This window comes from Coturnix japonica, chromosome 13 (assembly GCF_054131305.1).
Source record: "Coturnix japonica strain WE chromosome 13, WE-NBRP24, whole genome shotgun sequence".
Taxonomy (NCBI): domain Eukaryota; kingdom Metazoa; phylum Chordata; class Aves; order Galliformes; family Phasianidae; genus Coturnix; species Coturnix japonica.
Window position 1 is genome coordinate 9,805,426 of NC_140675.1, and position 16,789 is coordinate 9,822,214.

Sequence of the window (16,789 nt, forward strand, 5' to 3'; positions counted from 1 at the left end):
ACATGCAGCACGTTGTGTGGGCAAACACCTCAGATGGGCCTATGGGCAAAGAGGTGGGAGGCAGCAGGGACCAAACCTGGCAGGATAGGAGGAGTAAGTGTGGAGAGGCCCATTAGTCTGACAGCACCCCTGGTCCATAACCGATTAGTCTGTATAAAAGACAAAATTAAGGTAGCCTTCCCAACCGCTTCATCCCTTAAGAAAATGATACAGAAATCTACATGACTGACCCATTGGCTTGAAGAGTTTCTAATGTCTCCTTTTTAGATCATCAACCATCATGAAGCATCAAAATAGACTGGGTAAGCCTTCTAGATCCCAAAGATTCACCAACAATCATAACTGATCAAACTGCAAGACAGCAGACACAAGTCAGTGAAGCTTTGTCATCAGTTCGAGCAGAGGTCGGCATGGCTGGATGAGGCCTCAGCGTGGTGGAAGGGACCAAACAGCTGAGCTGTGTGGATGAACCCTCACTACCTTATCGAACACGCCCAGAACAACAAGTAGTGCTAAAAAAAGGGACTGCTTGGTTCTGTTTCTTTAACCTGTACCCAGCTTTAGTGAGCCTACAAACTCTGTCTTGATGGAACAGCATGTCATGTCTACTGGACCCAGCATTCTGGGCACAGCTTGATACCAAGGATCACTCAACAGGCATCACATGTTAAAAAAAGTTCATTTGATTGAGAGTTATTTATTATTTTTCAATAAAATGGAAAGAGATTGAACTGGTTTTCCATCAGGAGCTCAGTTCCGTGTTTGGCAACTTTCTGAACAGTTTGACCGTGCATATGACAACAGAAAATGCAATTCACTTGCTTGCAGTAGCAGCTTGCTATAAACCCAGTCCAACAAAGATTTACAGTTCTAGCAGCAGTGGGGTATATGAAATGAGAAGCTGTTTCATCCATAAACTGCTCTGCAGTCTCGTTGAGATGATGGAAGTCATCGTTCCTAAGGCCAGAGGAGAGCAGGAGTTACGCAGCCGGTTCGGCTGTGCTAGGAGCAGGAGTGCAAATTGGGTCCAAGACGAAAGGAGGTCCACAGAAACAGCAGCCCTTGGTTTTGCTGAACAGTCAAAAAGAAATCCTTAATGATGTTAGCCTTGCTTTGCAGGCTGAAGAGGAGCACTATTTCCATCAACTAAATAATCTTTGCTTTTCCTGAGGGCACTGCAAGAGGACAGACTGTGATTGCTCACCAGCCACTCTGATGTTTGTGTTCTTCCCACCCACCAGCAGCCTCAAACCTGAGCAGGACTTTGGCACAGCAGGTGGTATCCTTAATCCCATGGAGGGCCAGCCCGGAGCCAAGATTAGCAGAAGAATCTGTTTTCATTAAAATCCAACCTACCATTACCATCCTATCTGATGGTGCAGGTTTAAAATGCGCATGTCCAGCTATTCTAGCACTTCTTTTTCTGCAGGGAAAGGGCAGCTCGTCAACCTGCCTCTTCAATTTCTAATGTCGTTCTGTTAATCAACACGTAACTAAGACAGACACAGCGAGGGATGTTTAAACGCACCTCCTCCTGGAGAACTCTGCCGGCAAGGTCAATGGAATTGGGATTTCACCTTTGTTAGGTTTCTTTCCACTGTGGAACTGGTCTGATTTTCCTTCCAGATATATATATATTTTTATGGGACCGTGGAACAAAATAAAATATACAGAAAGAGACATACAAATAAACACTAATATGCACAGGAAAAATACAAACCTTAGCACCATGCACTCCCCTCGTTATTAGACAAAGGTTGGGAAGGGTTCACAAGTGTAAAATGCTCATGTGAGTTACGAGATTACTGCTCAGTTATCTTTCAAGTCGTGGGCTGGAAACAGATGGTGGCTGTAGCATTTATGACGACACAGCGTGTTACTGCAAGCCCAGCCATCTCGCTCTCCCTCCTCAAAAATGCAGCTGCAAGGAAAGTTGTGGAAAATCACATTAACAGTCTCTTCCATTACACGGTTTTCCAGCCCTTCATCCCTGGCCAGCATATGGAAAGAGCCATCTTGTATCCCAGCAAGAATGTTCTCCTGAAGCCTGGCCTGAATGGTTACCACTGACCAGCTAATTTAATGGCTCGTTAATGAGGAGTTAGTCAGCAACTTAAAAAAGGCTCCAGAAGGCAGGTCCCTAAGGTCATAGCACCTGCTATGTGACCTCAAGCACTCTGTAAGGGAAACACTCAAAAGGAAGCAAGCAGACTGTCCTTCAGCTGTTTGGTATTTACACTTTCAGTTCAGGCCAAGCAGGTTGATCTACAGAGGAACGGGAGGACAGACAGAATATTTGCAAAAGCATCTCCATGACCTGGGGGCCCAAATCTCACTTTCACAAGGGCAAATGCCTCTTGATTTCAGTCAGAGAGCCTTCCAATGGCTGCAAGTCTAGAGGCATCTGGGTGTCTAAGGACAGAAAGAGCAACTAAGCTCATATTTAAATATCCTGTTTTATTTAAGAAGAAATGCAAGAACTCAAGCTGTGACAGCACATCCACACTGGAAACCATGAGGTGAGCCAGTGGTACAACCCTCAGCTCTCTGGTCACCAGTGATGGGCTTGATTACACCAGGTGACAATTTATTACCCAGAGGACCTCCAAGTACTTTGTAAAGATAGGAAATACTTCTGTTCCACAATAATTGTGAGGCCCAGAGGAGCATCAACTCACTAGCAGCAAATCCATTAGCGTGGGATTCAGCCCCTTGTCCAGAAACAGGATTTCAGCATTACTTCTTCAATTGAGTTAGTTAAGAACCTGGCAAATACTAATTTTTCAGGCAAGTGCCACTGATACATTAAATGTGAATATCCATGCTTCTTCCCTGACTCTGCTGGCATCACTGCCTTATAGAAAGCATCAGCACAACATAACCTGTTCACCCTTACACATACAGATGTGATCTTGCTGTCCTTCCTGCAGCTGGATGTATGCAATGCAGCACTCTGCTTTCTGTGGTGTAGAACAAGCCAGCTGAAAGCAAGACAGACCTCTGCCATTCCTTTTATCTCATTTCAGCAACTAGTCCAGGAAGCTGCTACAGAAATTCAACACCGTGTACATTAACAACTTTCAAAAGCTTTTTCCTTGGGGTAGAATCCTTCCACTGAACATCTGTTCACATCCCTTGCATGGCTACCATGCTGAAAGACTTAAGGCCCTTCTTATAAGATACAGAAGGTACCTTATTTTTTTCTTTTGGAAACTTCACCCTGCAAAATTCATTAGTATCTCACACAACAATGTATTTCCTGTAAGTAATGAGCTATAAAGCGTATTAGAAGTTTCCACTTCTGATTTTATCTTTTCCTGATCTCGCCTCTTTTGAAGTTGCTCAAAGTGTTCTTCATGTCTGCTTGTTTTATTGGCAAACTTCTCCTTCATTAAGCAAGATAAAGAAATCAAGATGATACGATCTGCTTAATTTCCCACCTTTTCAAGGAACTATTTTAAGATTTTTTTTTTTTCTTCTGTTGCCTTAGAAAAGAAACGCTGAAGAAAATAAGGAAGGAAGAGTCCTCAGAGGCCCAGAGAAGGCAGTTGTTGCTAAGGGCTTTCTACTCTAGCAGTTTACTGCTAGAAAGCCACTGAGTAGTTAAAGATTTCTGATTTCTTTCAGTGCTATGGAATAGTTTCCTGAGATCCTGCTGCTGAAACTAGCATCACTGCAGGCAATGCACAAGAGGAAAACACCAGGCTTGCACTGTGTTACCACAGCGGGCTCCTCAGCAAGCAAGCCAGCTCAGATGGTGCCTAACTTGAAGTGTGAGTAACTTCAAAGAAACATCTCATGTGCTTCAAGTTCAGCTTTACTGCTGAGCATCTTGCTGAATCACCGCTAAGGGGAATTCAGGGAGCTAATGGGAAATATTTGCACTTGCTGACCCCAGCTGTGAGGTCCCTGAGCCCCCATTACATAGGCAGACATAGCCCAATAGCTTGGGTTGGCCAGCAGCATCTTCACAACCAATGGATACAAGCTGCTGGTGGACTGTTCTGAAGTGCATAGAAGAGAAAGAGATATCCCTGCACAGTGACTGGGTAACATAAAAGCTGCATTTGTGGCCAGCAGCAAAATACACAGGCTAGAGGACTCACACAAAGCCTGTTACAGATGGTTTAGAGGGCGTGGTGGTGATGTGCTGATGGTTGGACCAGATGATCTTAGAGGTCTTTTCCAACCTTTATTATTCTATGATTATCTTTTGTCACTTTTACTGTGAAAACCCATTGCAGCTAAGGGGGAATCCAGGTCCTGAAGATGTATTTGAGTAGCTGCCCGGCTCCAGTGTACCCTCTGAGCAGCTCATTTTGCTATGGATGACTTAGGACAAAGAAGAGTCTTCCCTTCCAAGTTCGTGAGCCTTCAGTTTCCATGGGAATCCTACCTAAGCTACACCACCTCTCCTCAACCATTTTGTGCAGTGTGAGACCCTCTCCTGCATGAGGGATATGTCAGCATCAGGGAAACACAGGCCCTCTGGACAAGAGGAGAAGAGGGAAACTGCAGGGCTTGATGGCAGCCAGGGAGGGTTGCATCTTTAGGAAGGATGACCGGAGGATGAGAAGGCATATCTTGGCTTCCTTGAAGTGTTGCAGCATCTCTCCCTCCTTCCCTGGCCACAGACAGCAGGCACAGCTGGGCACCAGGCTCCAGCAGAGCAGAATATCTGCCCTCTTAAAACTCCCCTGGTCTTCAACTTCAACAAGCATCACCTTTATATAGATAGGCAGGCAAAAAAAGGGTGAAAAGGTGAAGCATGGCTGGAATTAGGAGGACATCCCATGTGAAATGTCATGTTGGTTCCTGCAGTGATTGGAGCATGTGACGGCTACTTGAAGTCACTGCTGGAAAACATTTTCACCTAACAGCAGAAAGCAAAGCTGAGGTTTGAGTCTAACTACCCAGAGAAAGAAGGCAACATTCAACACAACATCCCTGGGTCAGAATTAGCCTCTGCAGAGCAGAGACAGAAGGATTTTGGAACCACTTGAGGTTTACTGAAAGTCTTGAAAAAAAGAAATAGGATCAGATGTGCAAATCCCTGAGACTGCTGAGAAAAAATCACAGCCGGGGGCATCCAGCAACTTTGGAGGGCTCTGGATACGTCAGTGAGATCTACAAGTTTGAGTTCATCCCCAAAGGGAGCTGAGGCCACTCAGCACTTCACCCGCAGCCCCCTCTGAACAGAGTCTTCTTTCTTGTGGTCAAATGGGGGATATCTTGAATTTATGTCTTGCTTCTCCCCTCATGAGCAAACAAAACAATTTCTGTGAGTAATTCTACCCGCTAATTGCCAAGGAAAAGTCTGGTAATGAATGCCTTGCATTTTTGACAGGTCAGAGGCTTCCCTAAACAAAGTTGCTGTTTTATGTTTTCTATCAGCACATGTTTGCATCCGGGGACCTCAGCAAATTCCAGGGTGGATGAATCTCTGTGGGAAATTGCTCTTCCATATTTTCTTGTTTTAACTGCTCCAGGAAGTGAGTCTATTTTTACAACAACACTAAACCGCAAAATACGAAACCATTATCTGCTGCACGCCGTGAGTTTCGGGTCAGCTCTCAGGTAACTGTCATTCCCAGCGGAGTCAATGGAGTTGCATCTATTTCTGCAAGGTAATTATGTAATTGGTTGATCAGTTACTAGAACACGCTGCTACCATTGGCCTGAGGAGTGTCTCATTTTCATATGACTCAAAGTCCATCCAAGCCCTGATGTATCGATAAGTGAAGTATTTGAGTATTATGGTCTGTAAAGATGATCATTAACTGCTGAAATGTTTAAGCATAAACATTTTCCATCAACACCTACCCCGTTGTTGAATGATCATTACATACAGATTTCCTGGATCCATTGTTCACTTGCCGAATAAACTGGGGTGGGCTTTTCAAGTGTCTAAAATGTTTTTCTTTCCTGCTGATTTCTGGTTGTTCTCAAGAACCAATTCATTTTTTCTTTAGATTTCCATGGGATTTTACGTGCTATGCATCCACCTGCATCTGTGTTTCTATTCTTCGCATACCTGATCTTAGCAGCCAGTCTCAGTTTCGAAGATGGACAATAAAACAGATGCCTTTACTACGGACGGTCAAAGGTACTTTACAGAGGCTAAAACAGTCCTGATCTTGGAAAGATGAGAGTGTAGCTCTCAGGCTGGGAACGACGTATTCTTGACTTCACAACTAACCAAATAGCTCATCAAACATCACTTGAGAAACTAACATACAGACAACAAACTTAGAGACAATATCCAAGGAAAACACTACCTAACCTATGACTCGTTCTTTGATTTACAGCTGTGATTGCAGGCCCCACCTTACAGTCATATGCCATGATAATAGGTAGCAGTTCAGCGAGAACCAGCCATAACTTTTATGTGTTGTGGTGATTCCGAGCTACTTCAGCACATAATTTGGCCTGATGCAGCAAATAATTGGAATGACTGATAGGTGACATTCCAGAACTGAAAAATGAATGATCAGCCTTCTGGTCTTCTTCACTTTCTTTTATCATTCCTTTTTAATAAAAAGTGCCACATTTTAACTCATTATTTTTTTCCATCTCAAATGTGTCTGTTATTGATATGATGGTGAGTTTTCAAACTATGCTGAGATTCCATCTTAAATGGGAATTGCTGGCATTAGTAATTGCAGACCTGAACACACTCCTGCCAGAAAAGCAGTTTAAAAAAATAAATAAATAGATTAAAAAAGAAAGAACAAACAAGGCAAAATGGCAACCTGCATGGGAGCAGAGAAGAGGGGAATCCAGCTGCATGTTCTACTCTCATCACTTCATATTTGAGGTTATCTACAACGTACTTCAACGCTCTAAGGACAAGAAGACCCCTATGTCCCAACTGGGATCCTTTGTCAGAAAAAAGGGTAACAGACACCAATTCTGTCCCATTTGCCTGAAGTCAGTGGGATACTTCTCTAAATTCGCGGGCTCAGGCACTGATTTGAAGAAGGGTAAACACAAGCACCTCTTAAAGTGCTTTTCCACGTTAGGGCCTGGGAAAAGAATTCAGAATTGGGCCTATGATACAAACAGCTCCCTTAGGAAATGCTCCCCACACCATAAAAGGAAGGAATGACAATGAAGCGAGGGACAATGAAAAATTGTCTACTGAATTTTCACGAATTCCCATAAAATCAGACCCTTAATTTGTTCTATGTGCATAATTTTCATTACAAAGTCACAAAAGGTTGGCTCCTTAGAGATGCAGGAAATGACTAGCTCATGATAGCACAAAAGGCCGCATAACTGCATGGGCAGAAAGCTGGATTTTTATCAGTCACCACATTCTTTGATATGGCAGTTTTTGGATCGTGTTTCCAATGCACAATAATTAGGCAAAATGACTTACCCTCAATCTTTTCAGTATTTATCTCTAAGGGTGCAAGGATTCATTCTTGGAAAGGAAAGATGGCCGTGTGATTTAGGGCACTGGATGAGCACTCAGATCTGAGTCCTATCCCTGGTTCTGCCATAGCCTTGCTGTGTGACCTTGCACAGTCATGTCTCCATGCCTCGGTCTCGCCTAGAATGGGATAACAATAGTTCTTTATTTCAGTGGGATGTGAGTACAAACCCATTCAAGGCTGTGCCGCAGAGACACTACAGCAAAGAGCAGCATAGGAAAGCTGTGACATTAAAATGTGGGAAAACACACAGTAATTACTTAAATATATATATATATATATGTATATATACACACACACAAGCTCAATTTTGGGGAATAAAACACTGACAAGCTCTCCTCTCCTACATGAAATTAAAGAATACCTAAGTGGGAACCTCACTGGTTTCAACAATTCTTATGTTTCTAAGATTCACTTCTCGAGAAGAGGTGGAGTTGGAAACACCAAGAAAACAATTTCCTTGACAACAAATAGTTACCTCTGCTTGTTTATGTTTGAAAGCAACCAGAACTTTCAGCCCAAGGCAGGGCCAGATCAATACTCAGGATGAGTTTCAAAGCCTTATAAACACTATTTCTCCCACTTCACAGTAAAATGTGAGCATGAAAATCTGAGGTAGCTTTGCAACTTCATCTTTGCTGTTGTGTGCACTTCCAATTAAATTATAAATGGGGATTCTGAGTTTAATTGAGCCATCAGATGTCTGAAGAGCTTCTATACCGCTATTCTAGAGTCACAATGTTACTGCAATTGGACAGAGCTTCTAAGGGAACCTTCAGCACTATTTTGCCACATGCAAAGATGAATCTTCTCTCCACAAACACTTGTCTGTGTAAGAGCATTTGTTTTTTATGTGTGTGGTCAGTTACAAGCTTGTAAGCCTAGGAGACAGGATCTCAGGGCACATGCCTAGATAAAGCAATTGATTTCAAGATAAACAGATCAAAGACTGTTCTCTCCGGCAGAGGGAGAGCAAAGAGATCTGTGATGAGAAAGAACCAAGGAAGGGAAAATTGTTTCTGAGAGAAACAGAGAGATGGGAAAGTCAGGCAGAGAGTAGCTGGAAAACAGCCCACAGAAGGTGAATATGGACCTGAGGAGGACAGCCAAGAGAACCCCAAAGCTGGAATGCTGCAGACTACTGAAGGGAGGAGATACATGAGATGCTGCTCCAAGTAGAATAAAAGACCTAAGCTCAAAGATGCAAAAGATCTGGAGTTGCCTAGGAACCTCCAGGGCTGGAGAGGAGCAACTGCCTGTAGTCACCATGTGCTAACAAAACAGATGCCAAGTAGGACGAAAGACGGCAGAAGAGAAAGGAAAACTGGCACACAATCCTTGATTTCACTCAATAACAACTGAAGGGCAGCTCCGAAAGTTGAAGCACAGAATTAAACTGCAAAAAAATTGACTAGACAATCAGCAGTCGTGCACCGTATGATGGCACTGAGGTGTATTCAGACACTTCCCTCCACATATGCTTTTTGATCAGAAAAGATTGCAAAAAAGATAACATCAGATCAACAACTTCTGAATCTCCGGACAGGTGAAGCAACTGCAGAATGATAGAACATTTTGCCCCCATACCTCCACATAGTTTGTGCAAGGACAAAAACAACAAGGAATGGAAGTACTGCATGGGAAGGAGACTTCCAACAACTACCACCTTTGGGTTCTTCCTTAAGCACCCTGTTGGCACCCCACCCCACAAACAGCAGTTATCAATCACATATCTGGCAGCTCCAACTGCTCACACCCTTCCCCCTGTCACTCCAAGTGCTGCACTTCAGAAGCCCAGGCAGAGTCCAACTCCAACAGACACTGGAAGAAGGTATGACACGGCATTCACAGATGCACAGAGAACTGTTTAATTTACAGCCACAATGGTGAAACAAACCATTTCAGAGCTCGGACATTCAAAGTTAAGTCTGACACTCATTCTTATATTCACTTATTGTGCTTAAGTATTAGAGAACACAGGATTACATTAACAGTACACGACAATCCGAGATCCCTGCAGGACTGAGGAGTGAAAGGGATGAGCAAGAATGAGGGACCAGCCCCTCAAGTGGTGTAAGCTGGTACCGCTACATTGCAGGCAACAGAGCAACGGTGATTTACACCAGCTGAGGATATGGCCTTTGAAATGTCCAACTTAACTTTGAATTAACGTCTCCTGTGTCACAACCTTTACGGTCACTGTTCCTTCTGGTTGTTATCTGCCAGCTCACAGAAGGCCCAACAGCACAGCCTGCGATGCTCACAAGGCTCCGGGTAAAATCTCAGGCAGACGACAGCAAAATGGCACGTATGTCATGACACTGCTCCTTGTGCTTTGAAACTGTGGACTGGATCCTCATCTGATGTAAATTAGCTTAGGGGCGGCTGAAGTAAAAAACATTTGCCAATTCATACTAGCTGAGAATATAGCCCTGAGATTTTTGTGTTATCTGCTTGCATGCCACATAAACGTTGTGCTTGAGAGCAAAGGCTCGTGTGCGTTTCGTTCCTAGTAGCAAAATTAACTCGACACTACAAGCCTCAAACAAACAACTACTGGAAAAGACTCTATTCAGCCTTCATTCTCTCCTGGTTTGCTGAATTTGGCATAACACGCTTATTTGCTGGCACCAGCAAAATGCATGCTTCTTAGCTTACTTTCTTCCCGAGAGCTTAACACGGGCCAGACTCACTGGTGGTGTAAATCAGCAGAGCTCCATTATACTCAACAGAGTTACTCCAGGGAATCTGGCCCACAGGTTTCAATGCAACCTCTTATCCAGTGTGACCATAGGACACTCCAAAAGGTTTTGGTGGTTTTTTTTCTTGCAAATAATTCCACTTAAGTGACTTTGACATCCTTTCATACCTGCGCAGTGTCTGAGTGGGTCACATAATGCTTTTCATCTACATGATTTTAATGGATAAATGATTTCTTTTTCATTAGATATCTTCTAGGAAAAAAAAAAAAGAAAAAAGAAAAAAGAAAAATAAAAAAGAAAAATAAAAAGGAACGGAGCAACATTATTGGCATCCCACTGAAACATAAATATATAAATTACATTTTATACACTTCTTTAAACGCAGACACATACATTCATGTGCATAACATTGTGAACAGTACACTTAGTGGAAAACAAGCACAGACAATCTTAGTTAAATGTACTTCCAGTTTTGGTGCTCAACAAATACACTGGGAAAATGACCACAAAATAGAACGGTGACTTAACTATCTCTGCATTAGCATCTGAAACCAACAGTGCCTGTTAGCTAACATTGCTTTGTTTGGCTGAAACTGGGCACAGCTACGGGAACGGGTTGGGGGGGGATGGCTGAACCATATGTAAAGGAATGGAAAGGTTAAAACTCTCTTTTGCTGTTATAAGGTTCTGCAGTTCACTCCCACTTTGAAGGCATTTTTTATTGGAGTGGAAACGCTGTCTCAAGACAAACTCTTTCCCATTCCAAACTAAGAGGAGAAAACTCTTTCATCTCTTTGCCGATGTTACACAAAGAAAAGAATCCAGTAGTTCATTTTACATATCCAATGAGATAACCCAAATAAAACAAAGGGCACATAATCCAAACTACTGGGGTGGGGCAGGGATTTTGGCGCTGTGAGTAGCCGTGTCATATCTGGCACAGCCCTGAATTTCCAAAGCAGTAAAGCAGGATTTAGCCATGAGGCTCCCACTGCAATGCATGGGGAGCTCAACACGTAATCCCTTGGCGCACTGAAAATACAGGAGCTTGTGCCAGACTGTTTTATCTGCCCTGCTATAGTTAAAATAGATTTTGATGTTATTTGGGCTATTCTACTACAAAAATATGACCACAAAAATGCTTTTTTTTTTTTAATTTTTCATTTTTTTTTCTTTTTTTTTTTTTTTTGGTTCAAGAAAACATAGCAGGCTTTCTCAGGTATATAAAACTGTTAATTTTTAGATAAAAATACAAACTTCACCTTTACAAAAACACATATTTCTGTTGAATACACATAAAGCATAACATTTTTACCAAAAATAAAGAATTTTTAGGTTTTGTTCAAATATTTGCAGCAAGGTAGTTCCCATGCCACCATGACATTGTACAATGCAGATACAAGAACTGGTACATTTCACACAGCTCCAACATGTGAAATAAAAGTATCTGTATACTGGTAAGAATGACAACTGCTAACACAATATCACTAGTAGGCAACTGGCGTAAGTCTTAAAGGAAAAACAAAAAGGATTCTCATATGGATATCCTATGATTTGTTCACGCACATCTCTCTTTTCTTTCCTCTTTGTTTCTTTTTACGTAATGCTTTAAATTACGGGGGAGGTTGGGGAACATAAACCAAGAAACGTCTAGAAAATTATGCATAGGTATACCACTTTTATTTTAATACATCTCATTAGTTCGCATCCCACTAGGAGAAATACCGCAATGTTGTGTGTTCTTATTGTTCTACCAGTCTTTTACACGTGTTATTGGCAAATGTAGCCCAAGAGATAATAAAAAGCTAGGCAAAGAGTAAAAAGAAAACTTAATAATCACTTTATGGTGTGTAAAAAAAAAAAAAAAAAAAAAAAAAATTCCACTTAAGGCTCCCCAGAAGGTTTTCTTTTCTTTTTTTGTATAGACTTTTCAAATACCACCAAGCAAGGATGTATTGTTTTATAGTGTTGGCGCGGCATTCGATCATTTCATACATTCCTGCTTTTTTTGTGCCTGAAGTCCATCAGTGTCCATCCATCTTCATCAAGAACGCAGGCACATTTCTTGACGGAAAGCACCGTTGGCTGCTCTGACAGAAATCCACTATTCACTCTGATTTTTGTCATGTTTTTGGGTACTTTTGGTATCCTCCATCCATTCATTCAACTGTCTGTTTTCTTTTCTGTTTTGTTTTTTTTCTCTATTTTTTTTTCCTTTTTTTTTTTTTTTTGTTTTTGTTTTTTTGGACAGGGAAGCTTCCTATTGTTTCACAGAGTGCTACAATACTTGCTTTGATGTCACATTAAACAAATGTACATTGTCTCTTTGTTCTCATTAAGTGTTCTTTTGAGCCAGTTTGTTTTTCCACACAGGAGAACAAATAAAGTATACAGTCAATAAGCACCATACATAGTAGGTTCAGGAATGTAACAAACCATGTACATCCATGTCCCAGAGAGAAGTTTTTTTTCTAGCTTATTTTCACCTTACATCTGCAGGAGAGAAAAAAGATACAATAACTCTATGATTAGAATCAAAGGTCCTATCCTCAAAGCAGATGACTTAAAAATTAAAAAGAATAAGCTGTTCTGCATGAAGAGTCACTAACCTGGGGCAAGAAGCTCTAAATGCTGCTCTGATTGAGTTTACATGCGCACTTTTAAAGTTGAATTTTAGAAAATCTTTGCTTCTATCATACTACTCCCAATAAATACCTGTTAATCTGAAACGGGATATCAAGTTTAGCATTCTTTAGTAAAGACACATCAGTAAAAACGAGAACCGCCGTTGGGAGTTTACGTGCAAAAAAAAAAGAGGTGTTTGAGATTCAGTTCACCATCATAAGGGCATTAAGCACACACACTGCAAAATCCAAATCATTCCCACTCCAAACACCAGAACCAAATGTAAATGCTGCAATTTGCATAATTTCAAGTCATTAAGAAATGAAAACTCCCTGTTCAATTTGGAATGTCTCTCTCATCATCACACACTGCTAAGTACATTGGCCAACAGATTTCAGGCATTTTTTGCATTGAGAGGGTGTTAGCTTTTCACTATGCTGAAAAACTCATGAATTCTGATGACTGTTATCATCAGACTGAGACTGAACAGAGCCTTGCAACACAGAAGTGGCATTTCTAAGCATCTTCCTCCTCAGCGGCATGTACAGTCAATCCCAGTTAATGCTAAAACAGGGGTTTGATGGCCATGCAAAGAATAGTATTTACTGCATATGTACACTCAATGTTTTATAGACAACGATGGGGACACAACAATTTGTAACCTCAATTCATTCATGCATTATTACGTGATGTTTGACCTCAGAAATCAATAATAATGAAACAAAAGCAGAGGCGATGGAACTTGAGATTTCAGAAGCTGAAGTATTAGCACCTTCAAAAAAAATAAAATAAAAATGAAGAAAAAAAAAAACCAAAAACCAAGGCAAGAAAAGGAAGTAGCTCAAGAATGTCAGATGCTGATGGTGATGTGGAGCTTAAAGGAAAAATACCAGCAGGTAGAATTATCAAAGCCAATCAAATCTAATCTCTTTGCAGCCTTGAGGTAGCAAGTGTCAAGATTTTGAACAGTGATTAAGTTGAAGTGATGGTATTTGATTAAGTTTTCCAGTACTTGTGCTATTAGGGTGTTCAGCATATAGGTCCTACCTGAATATCAAATAGTTCCAGTAGGTTTTATGTTGGTTTTAACCTTTTTCGTTTCCGTTTTTTACCTGATTCCCTAGGCCTTCCTGTTAACATAAGGGCAGGGCTGGTCAAAAGCCCCAAAGTAATGCATTTCGTTGAACACTGAAGTAATAAATACTCAAACCGTTTACATTTCAAAGAAATCTCATTATCCTTTGCATTAAAGCAGTAACTTCATAACGCCTGATTTGACATTCTGTTTGTAAAGTAATTATACAAAAGCAAAGAAATAATAAACGGAGTTGGCACTGCATACGTCATTACGGAGATCCATCTATAATTAACGGTTACCATGTTGTATTCAACACACACTTTCAGCTCTGCAGATAAGCTATTTTCAGCTCACCATCCAATTGCAGGTACAAATTTTATTCCCATCAGTTATTAAATCCCAGAAAACTGTATTCTCCTGTTAAATTTCTACCCCATTTTTCACACATAATTTATCTAACCCAACATTTTTTTCCAAATGCGAGACAGAAAAAATATCAAACCACATATACACAAAAATAACCATTTTAAGCATGTTTTTGTCTATTCATAATTCAACCTAGTTTGAGCTGAAACAATCTGCTTAGATTATAAATCAGTGTCCAACAGAAACCACAACAGAGGCCTATCGTTGCTTTTATACAAACTATAATTCTGCTCTGTACATAGCAACTAGAGTTGACATTCACTCAGACCTGGTTTGATGCCTCCATGCTAGAGAGAGGCAGTCCTTACCCAGACACCTATGGAATCCATCACCACTGAGCAACCTTCTTCCTATATTTACATGCTCTTCACTGACTCTAATTTTGGGGCTGAGTCTACTTTACCCCCCCAAGCCTCTGGAAGAGGTGAAAGTGAACTTTTGTTGTTACTTTAATGGGTTTTCTGAATAAGTTTCAAGTCCTGCATCACACATAGGAAGAGGATCTGAGCTAATAATTTTAGGCACTTTATGAAAATTGCATTGAAACTAGGTACTCTTCCCCACATATCCTTCCCCATGCTTATGTCAGTTTTGTCTTGAGAGGGCAAGCACACATTTAACCTAACATTGGCCAATTCTTGACTACATGTAAGTAAGAAGACAACAGGAACAGGCACTGTCGTTTCAAAACTCACTACTTCTGAATATAAAACTACTCCTAAGTGCTTCATATTCGTTTCGTGAATATTTTCCCCAAGGTCAAGTAAATCTCAGCCTTAACTCTGTCTCTACAAAGTCGAAAGAAATTAGGCAACAGAGTTCACCAATAAGCTGCAATAGGACAACCTTTAACTTAATTAAGCAAGACCTGAGCAATATTGAGCATTTCCTTTTATTTAAAGTCTAACCTAATGAGAATTGACAGAATTTAAACTTCAAGTCCAAACTTTTTCATCCAGCACAAACTGCCTCTAATTTTTGCATCTCCAACACCCACAGAAGTAGCTGGGGCTCTACTGCGTTCACTGGAAGCAAGATTTGCTTTACATTCTTTACTAAAATAAAAACAAGTTCTATATGAAATAAGCATTAATTCAAAAATAAAAGGAAAACATACCAGTTTCTTCTTCTCTATAATCTGAATTAGTATTTGTTGATGTACAGGTGCATTCCATATGCTCTTCTAATCTCACCAGAACTTCTTTTAATTTTGGCTTTTTTCTAACATATTCCACTTTTGCCACCTATAAAATACGATGAGGTATGTTCTGAGATACATTAACATAGTTCAGGACTGAAGACAGATAACTATATACCCCTATTTTTGAATGAAGCCAAACCCATATAAAATGTTAGCAAGATAATCTTCTTTTATCTTAATTGTGCATCATGTAACCACTTATTGCACAGACTATTTGTTTACTCAAGTTCAGCACTTTGAAACAGTTTTCCCCCAAGATAAAAATAATTTCCCATTCACTTCATTTTGATCTTTTAAGCAACTCAGTTTTCACATACATCACAATAAACTTATATAGGAACTCTCATCAGCGTTGGTTCTTGCAGACTGCCACTTTTAGTATGCTGTTCTGTATATATTGACCACTGCTCTTAAGCTGAAGGCTAACAGTGAAGGCATTTGGTTAGTTCATAACACATTTTCTAGACCACAAAGTGTTCTCTTCAGAGTCCTCTGGAAGTAAAGTACTCAACCCCACAGAGACTCTGTACCTGAGTGTCAGCCTAGAAAGCAGTAATCTCAGTCCTACTCATTCCTAGCAGCAACCCAAGACTTGCTTACAAGAGCTCCCACACACTGTTGACAGGTCCAAGGGAACTACCACACACAAATTAGATCCGGCCTTTGGCTTTTTATGTGGATGGCCAGCAGGTACACTGTTCTTCTCTCATCCATCCAACTGCTTCCAACTGCTCTCTGCCCCACTTTGTGCCAAAGCACTGGCACCCTTTATAAGACAAGTCAGGGGGGCAAGGTGAGGTTGGAGGAAGGAGCATGTTGGAGAAGCAGCAGGTCTCAGTGCAAAGAAAACCAACACAAAATTAAAGGGCATTGAGGTTGGAGGGACACTGAAAATGAGGAAACCTGAGCTGGCCATGCAACAGAAGATGTCACAGAGTGGGATAAGAGCACTAGACAATGTCTAAATTTAGTTTACAATTGCACTGAGTGGGTGGTAACCATTTGTTTGCAATGGTAAGCACTGAAATAAAATCATGGCTCCTCAGTTCTACTAGTGATTTGTCTACTGCTTGAAACAATAAGGACTGCATCATGCCTGTCCCAGCAAATAGGAAGACAACTTAGTACAGGTATGCATTATAAATGAGACAGGTGAGGGAGCAGAACGACAAGAGAAGCAGATTATCTGTAGAGAAGTTAAATGACAGAGCCAGAAGATCCAATCCAAGCAAAACCTCCTAAGTAAAGCATTCACACCCTCCTTGCAATGGTCTGCTGGTGTGATTGGAGGGGCTTCAAAGCTCTGAAATCAACCTTCAAA

At 41.0% G+C, this 16,789-nt stretch overlaps 1 protein-coding gene across 9 annotated transcripts in view; it reads right to left on the reverse strand.

The window, feature by feature from the left end:
- Positions 1–677: 677 nt before the first annotated feature.
- The window catches only part of PDGFA (platelet derived growth factor subunit A), a 32,848-nt gene continuing 16,736 nt past the window's right edge, over positions 678–16,789 (reverse strand). Inside the window, exons 5-8 of one of the 9 annotated variants that reach the window (XR_014933785.1) lie at positions 15,385–15,511; positions 7,382–7,555; positions 1,721–1,921; positions 678–1,071 (exon numbers count right to left, since the gene is read on the reverse strand). Coding sequence is in view for 4 of the 9 variants with exons in the window: in XM_015876874.3 (XP_015732360.2) it covers positions 7,422–7,555; positions 15,385–15,511 (261 nt within the window). In the remaining 5 variants the exon portion in view is untranslated. Of the gene's footprint in view, positions 1,922–7,381; positions 7,556–9,280; positions 12,632–12,747; positions 12,862–13,810; positions 13,894–15,384; positions 15,512–16,789 lie in introns of those variants that run through there. The other 8 variants (XR_014933787.1, XR_014933789.1, XM_015876874.3 and 5 more) reach the window with 8 other exon arrangements.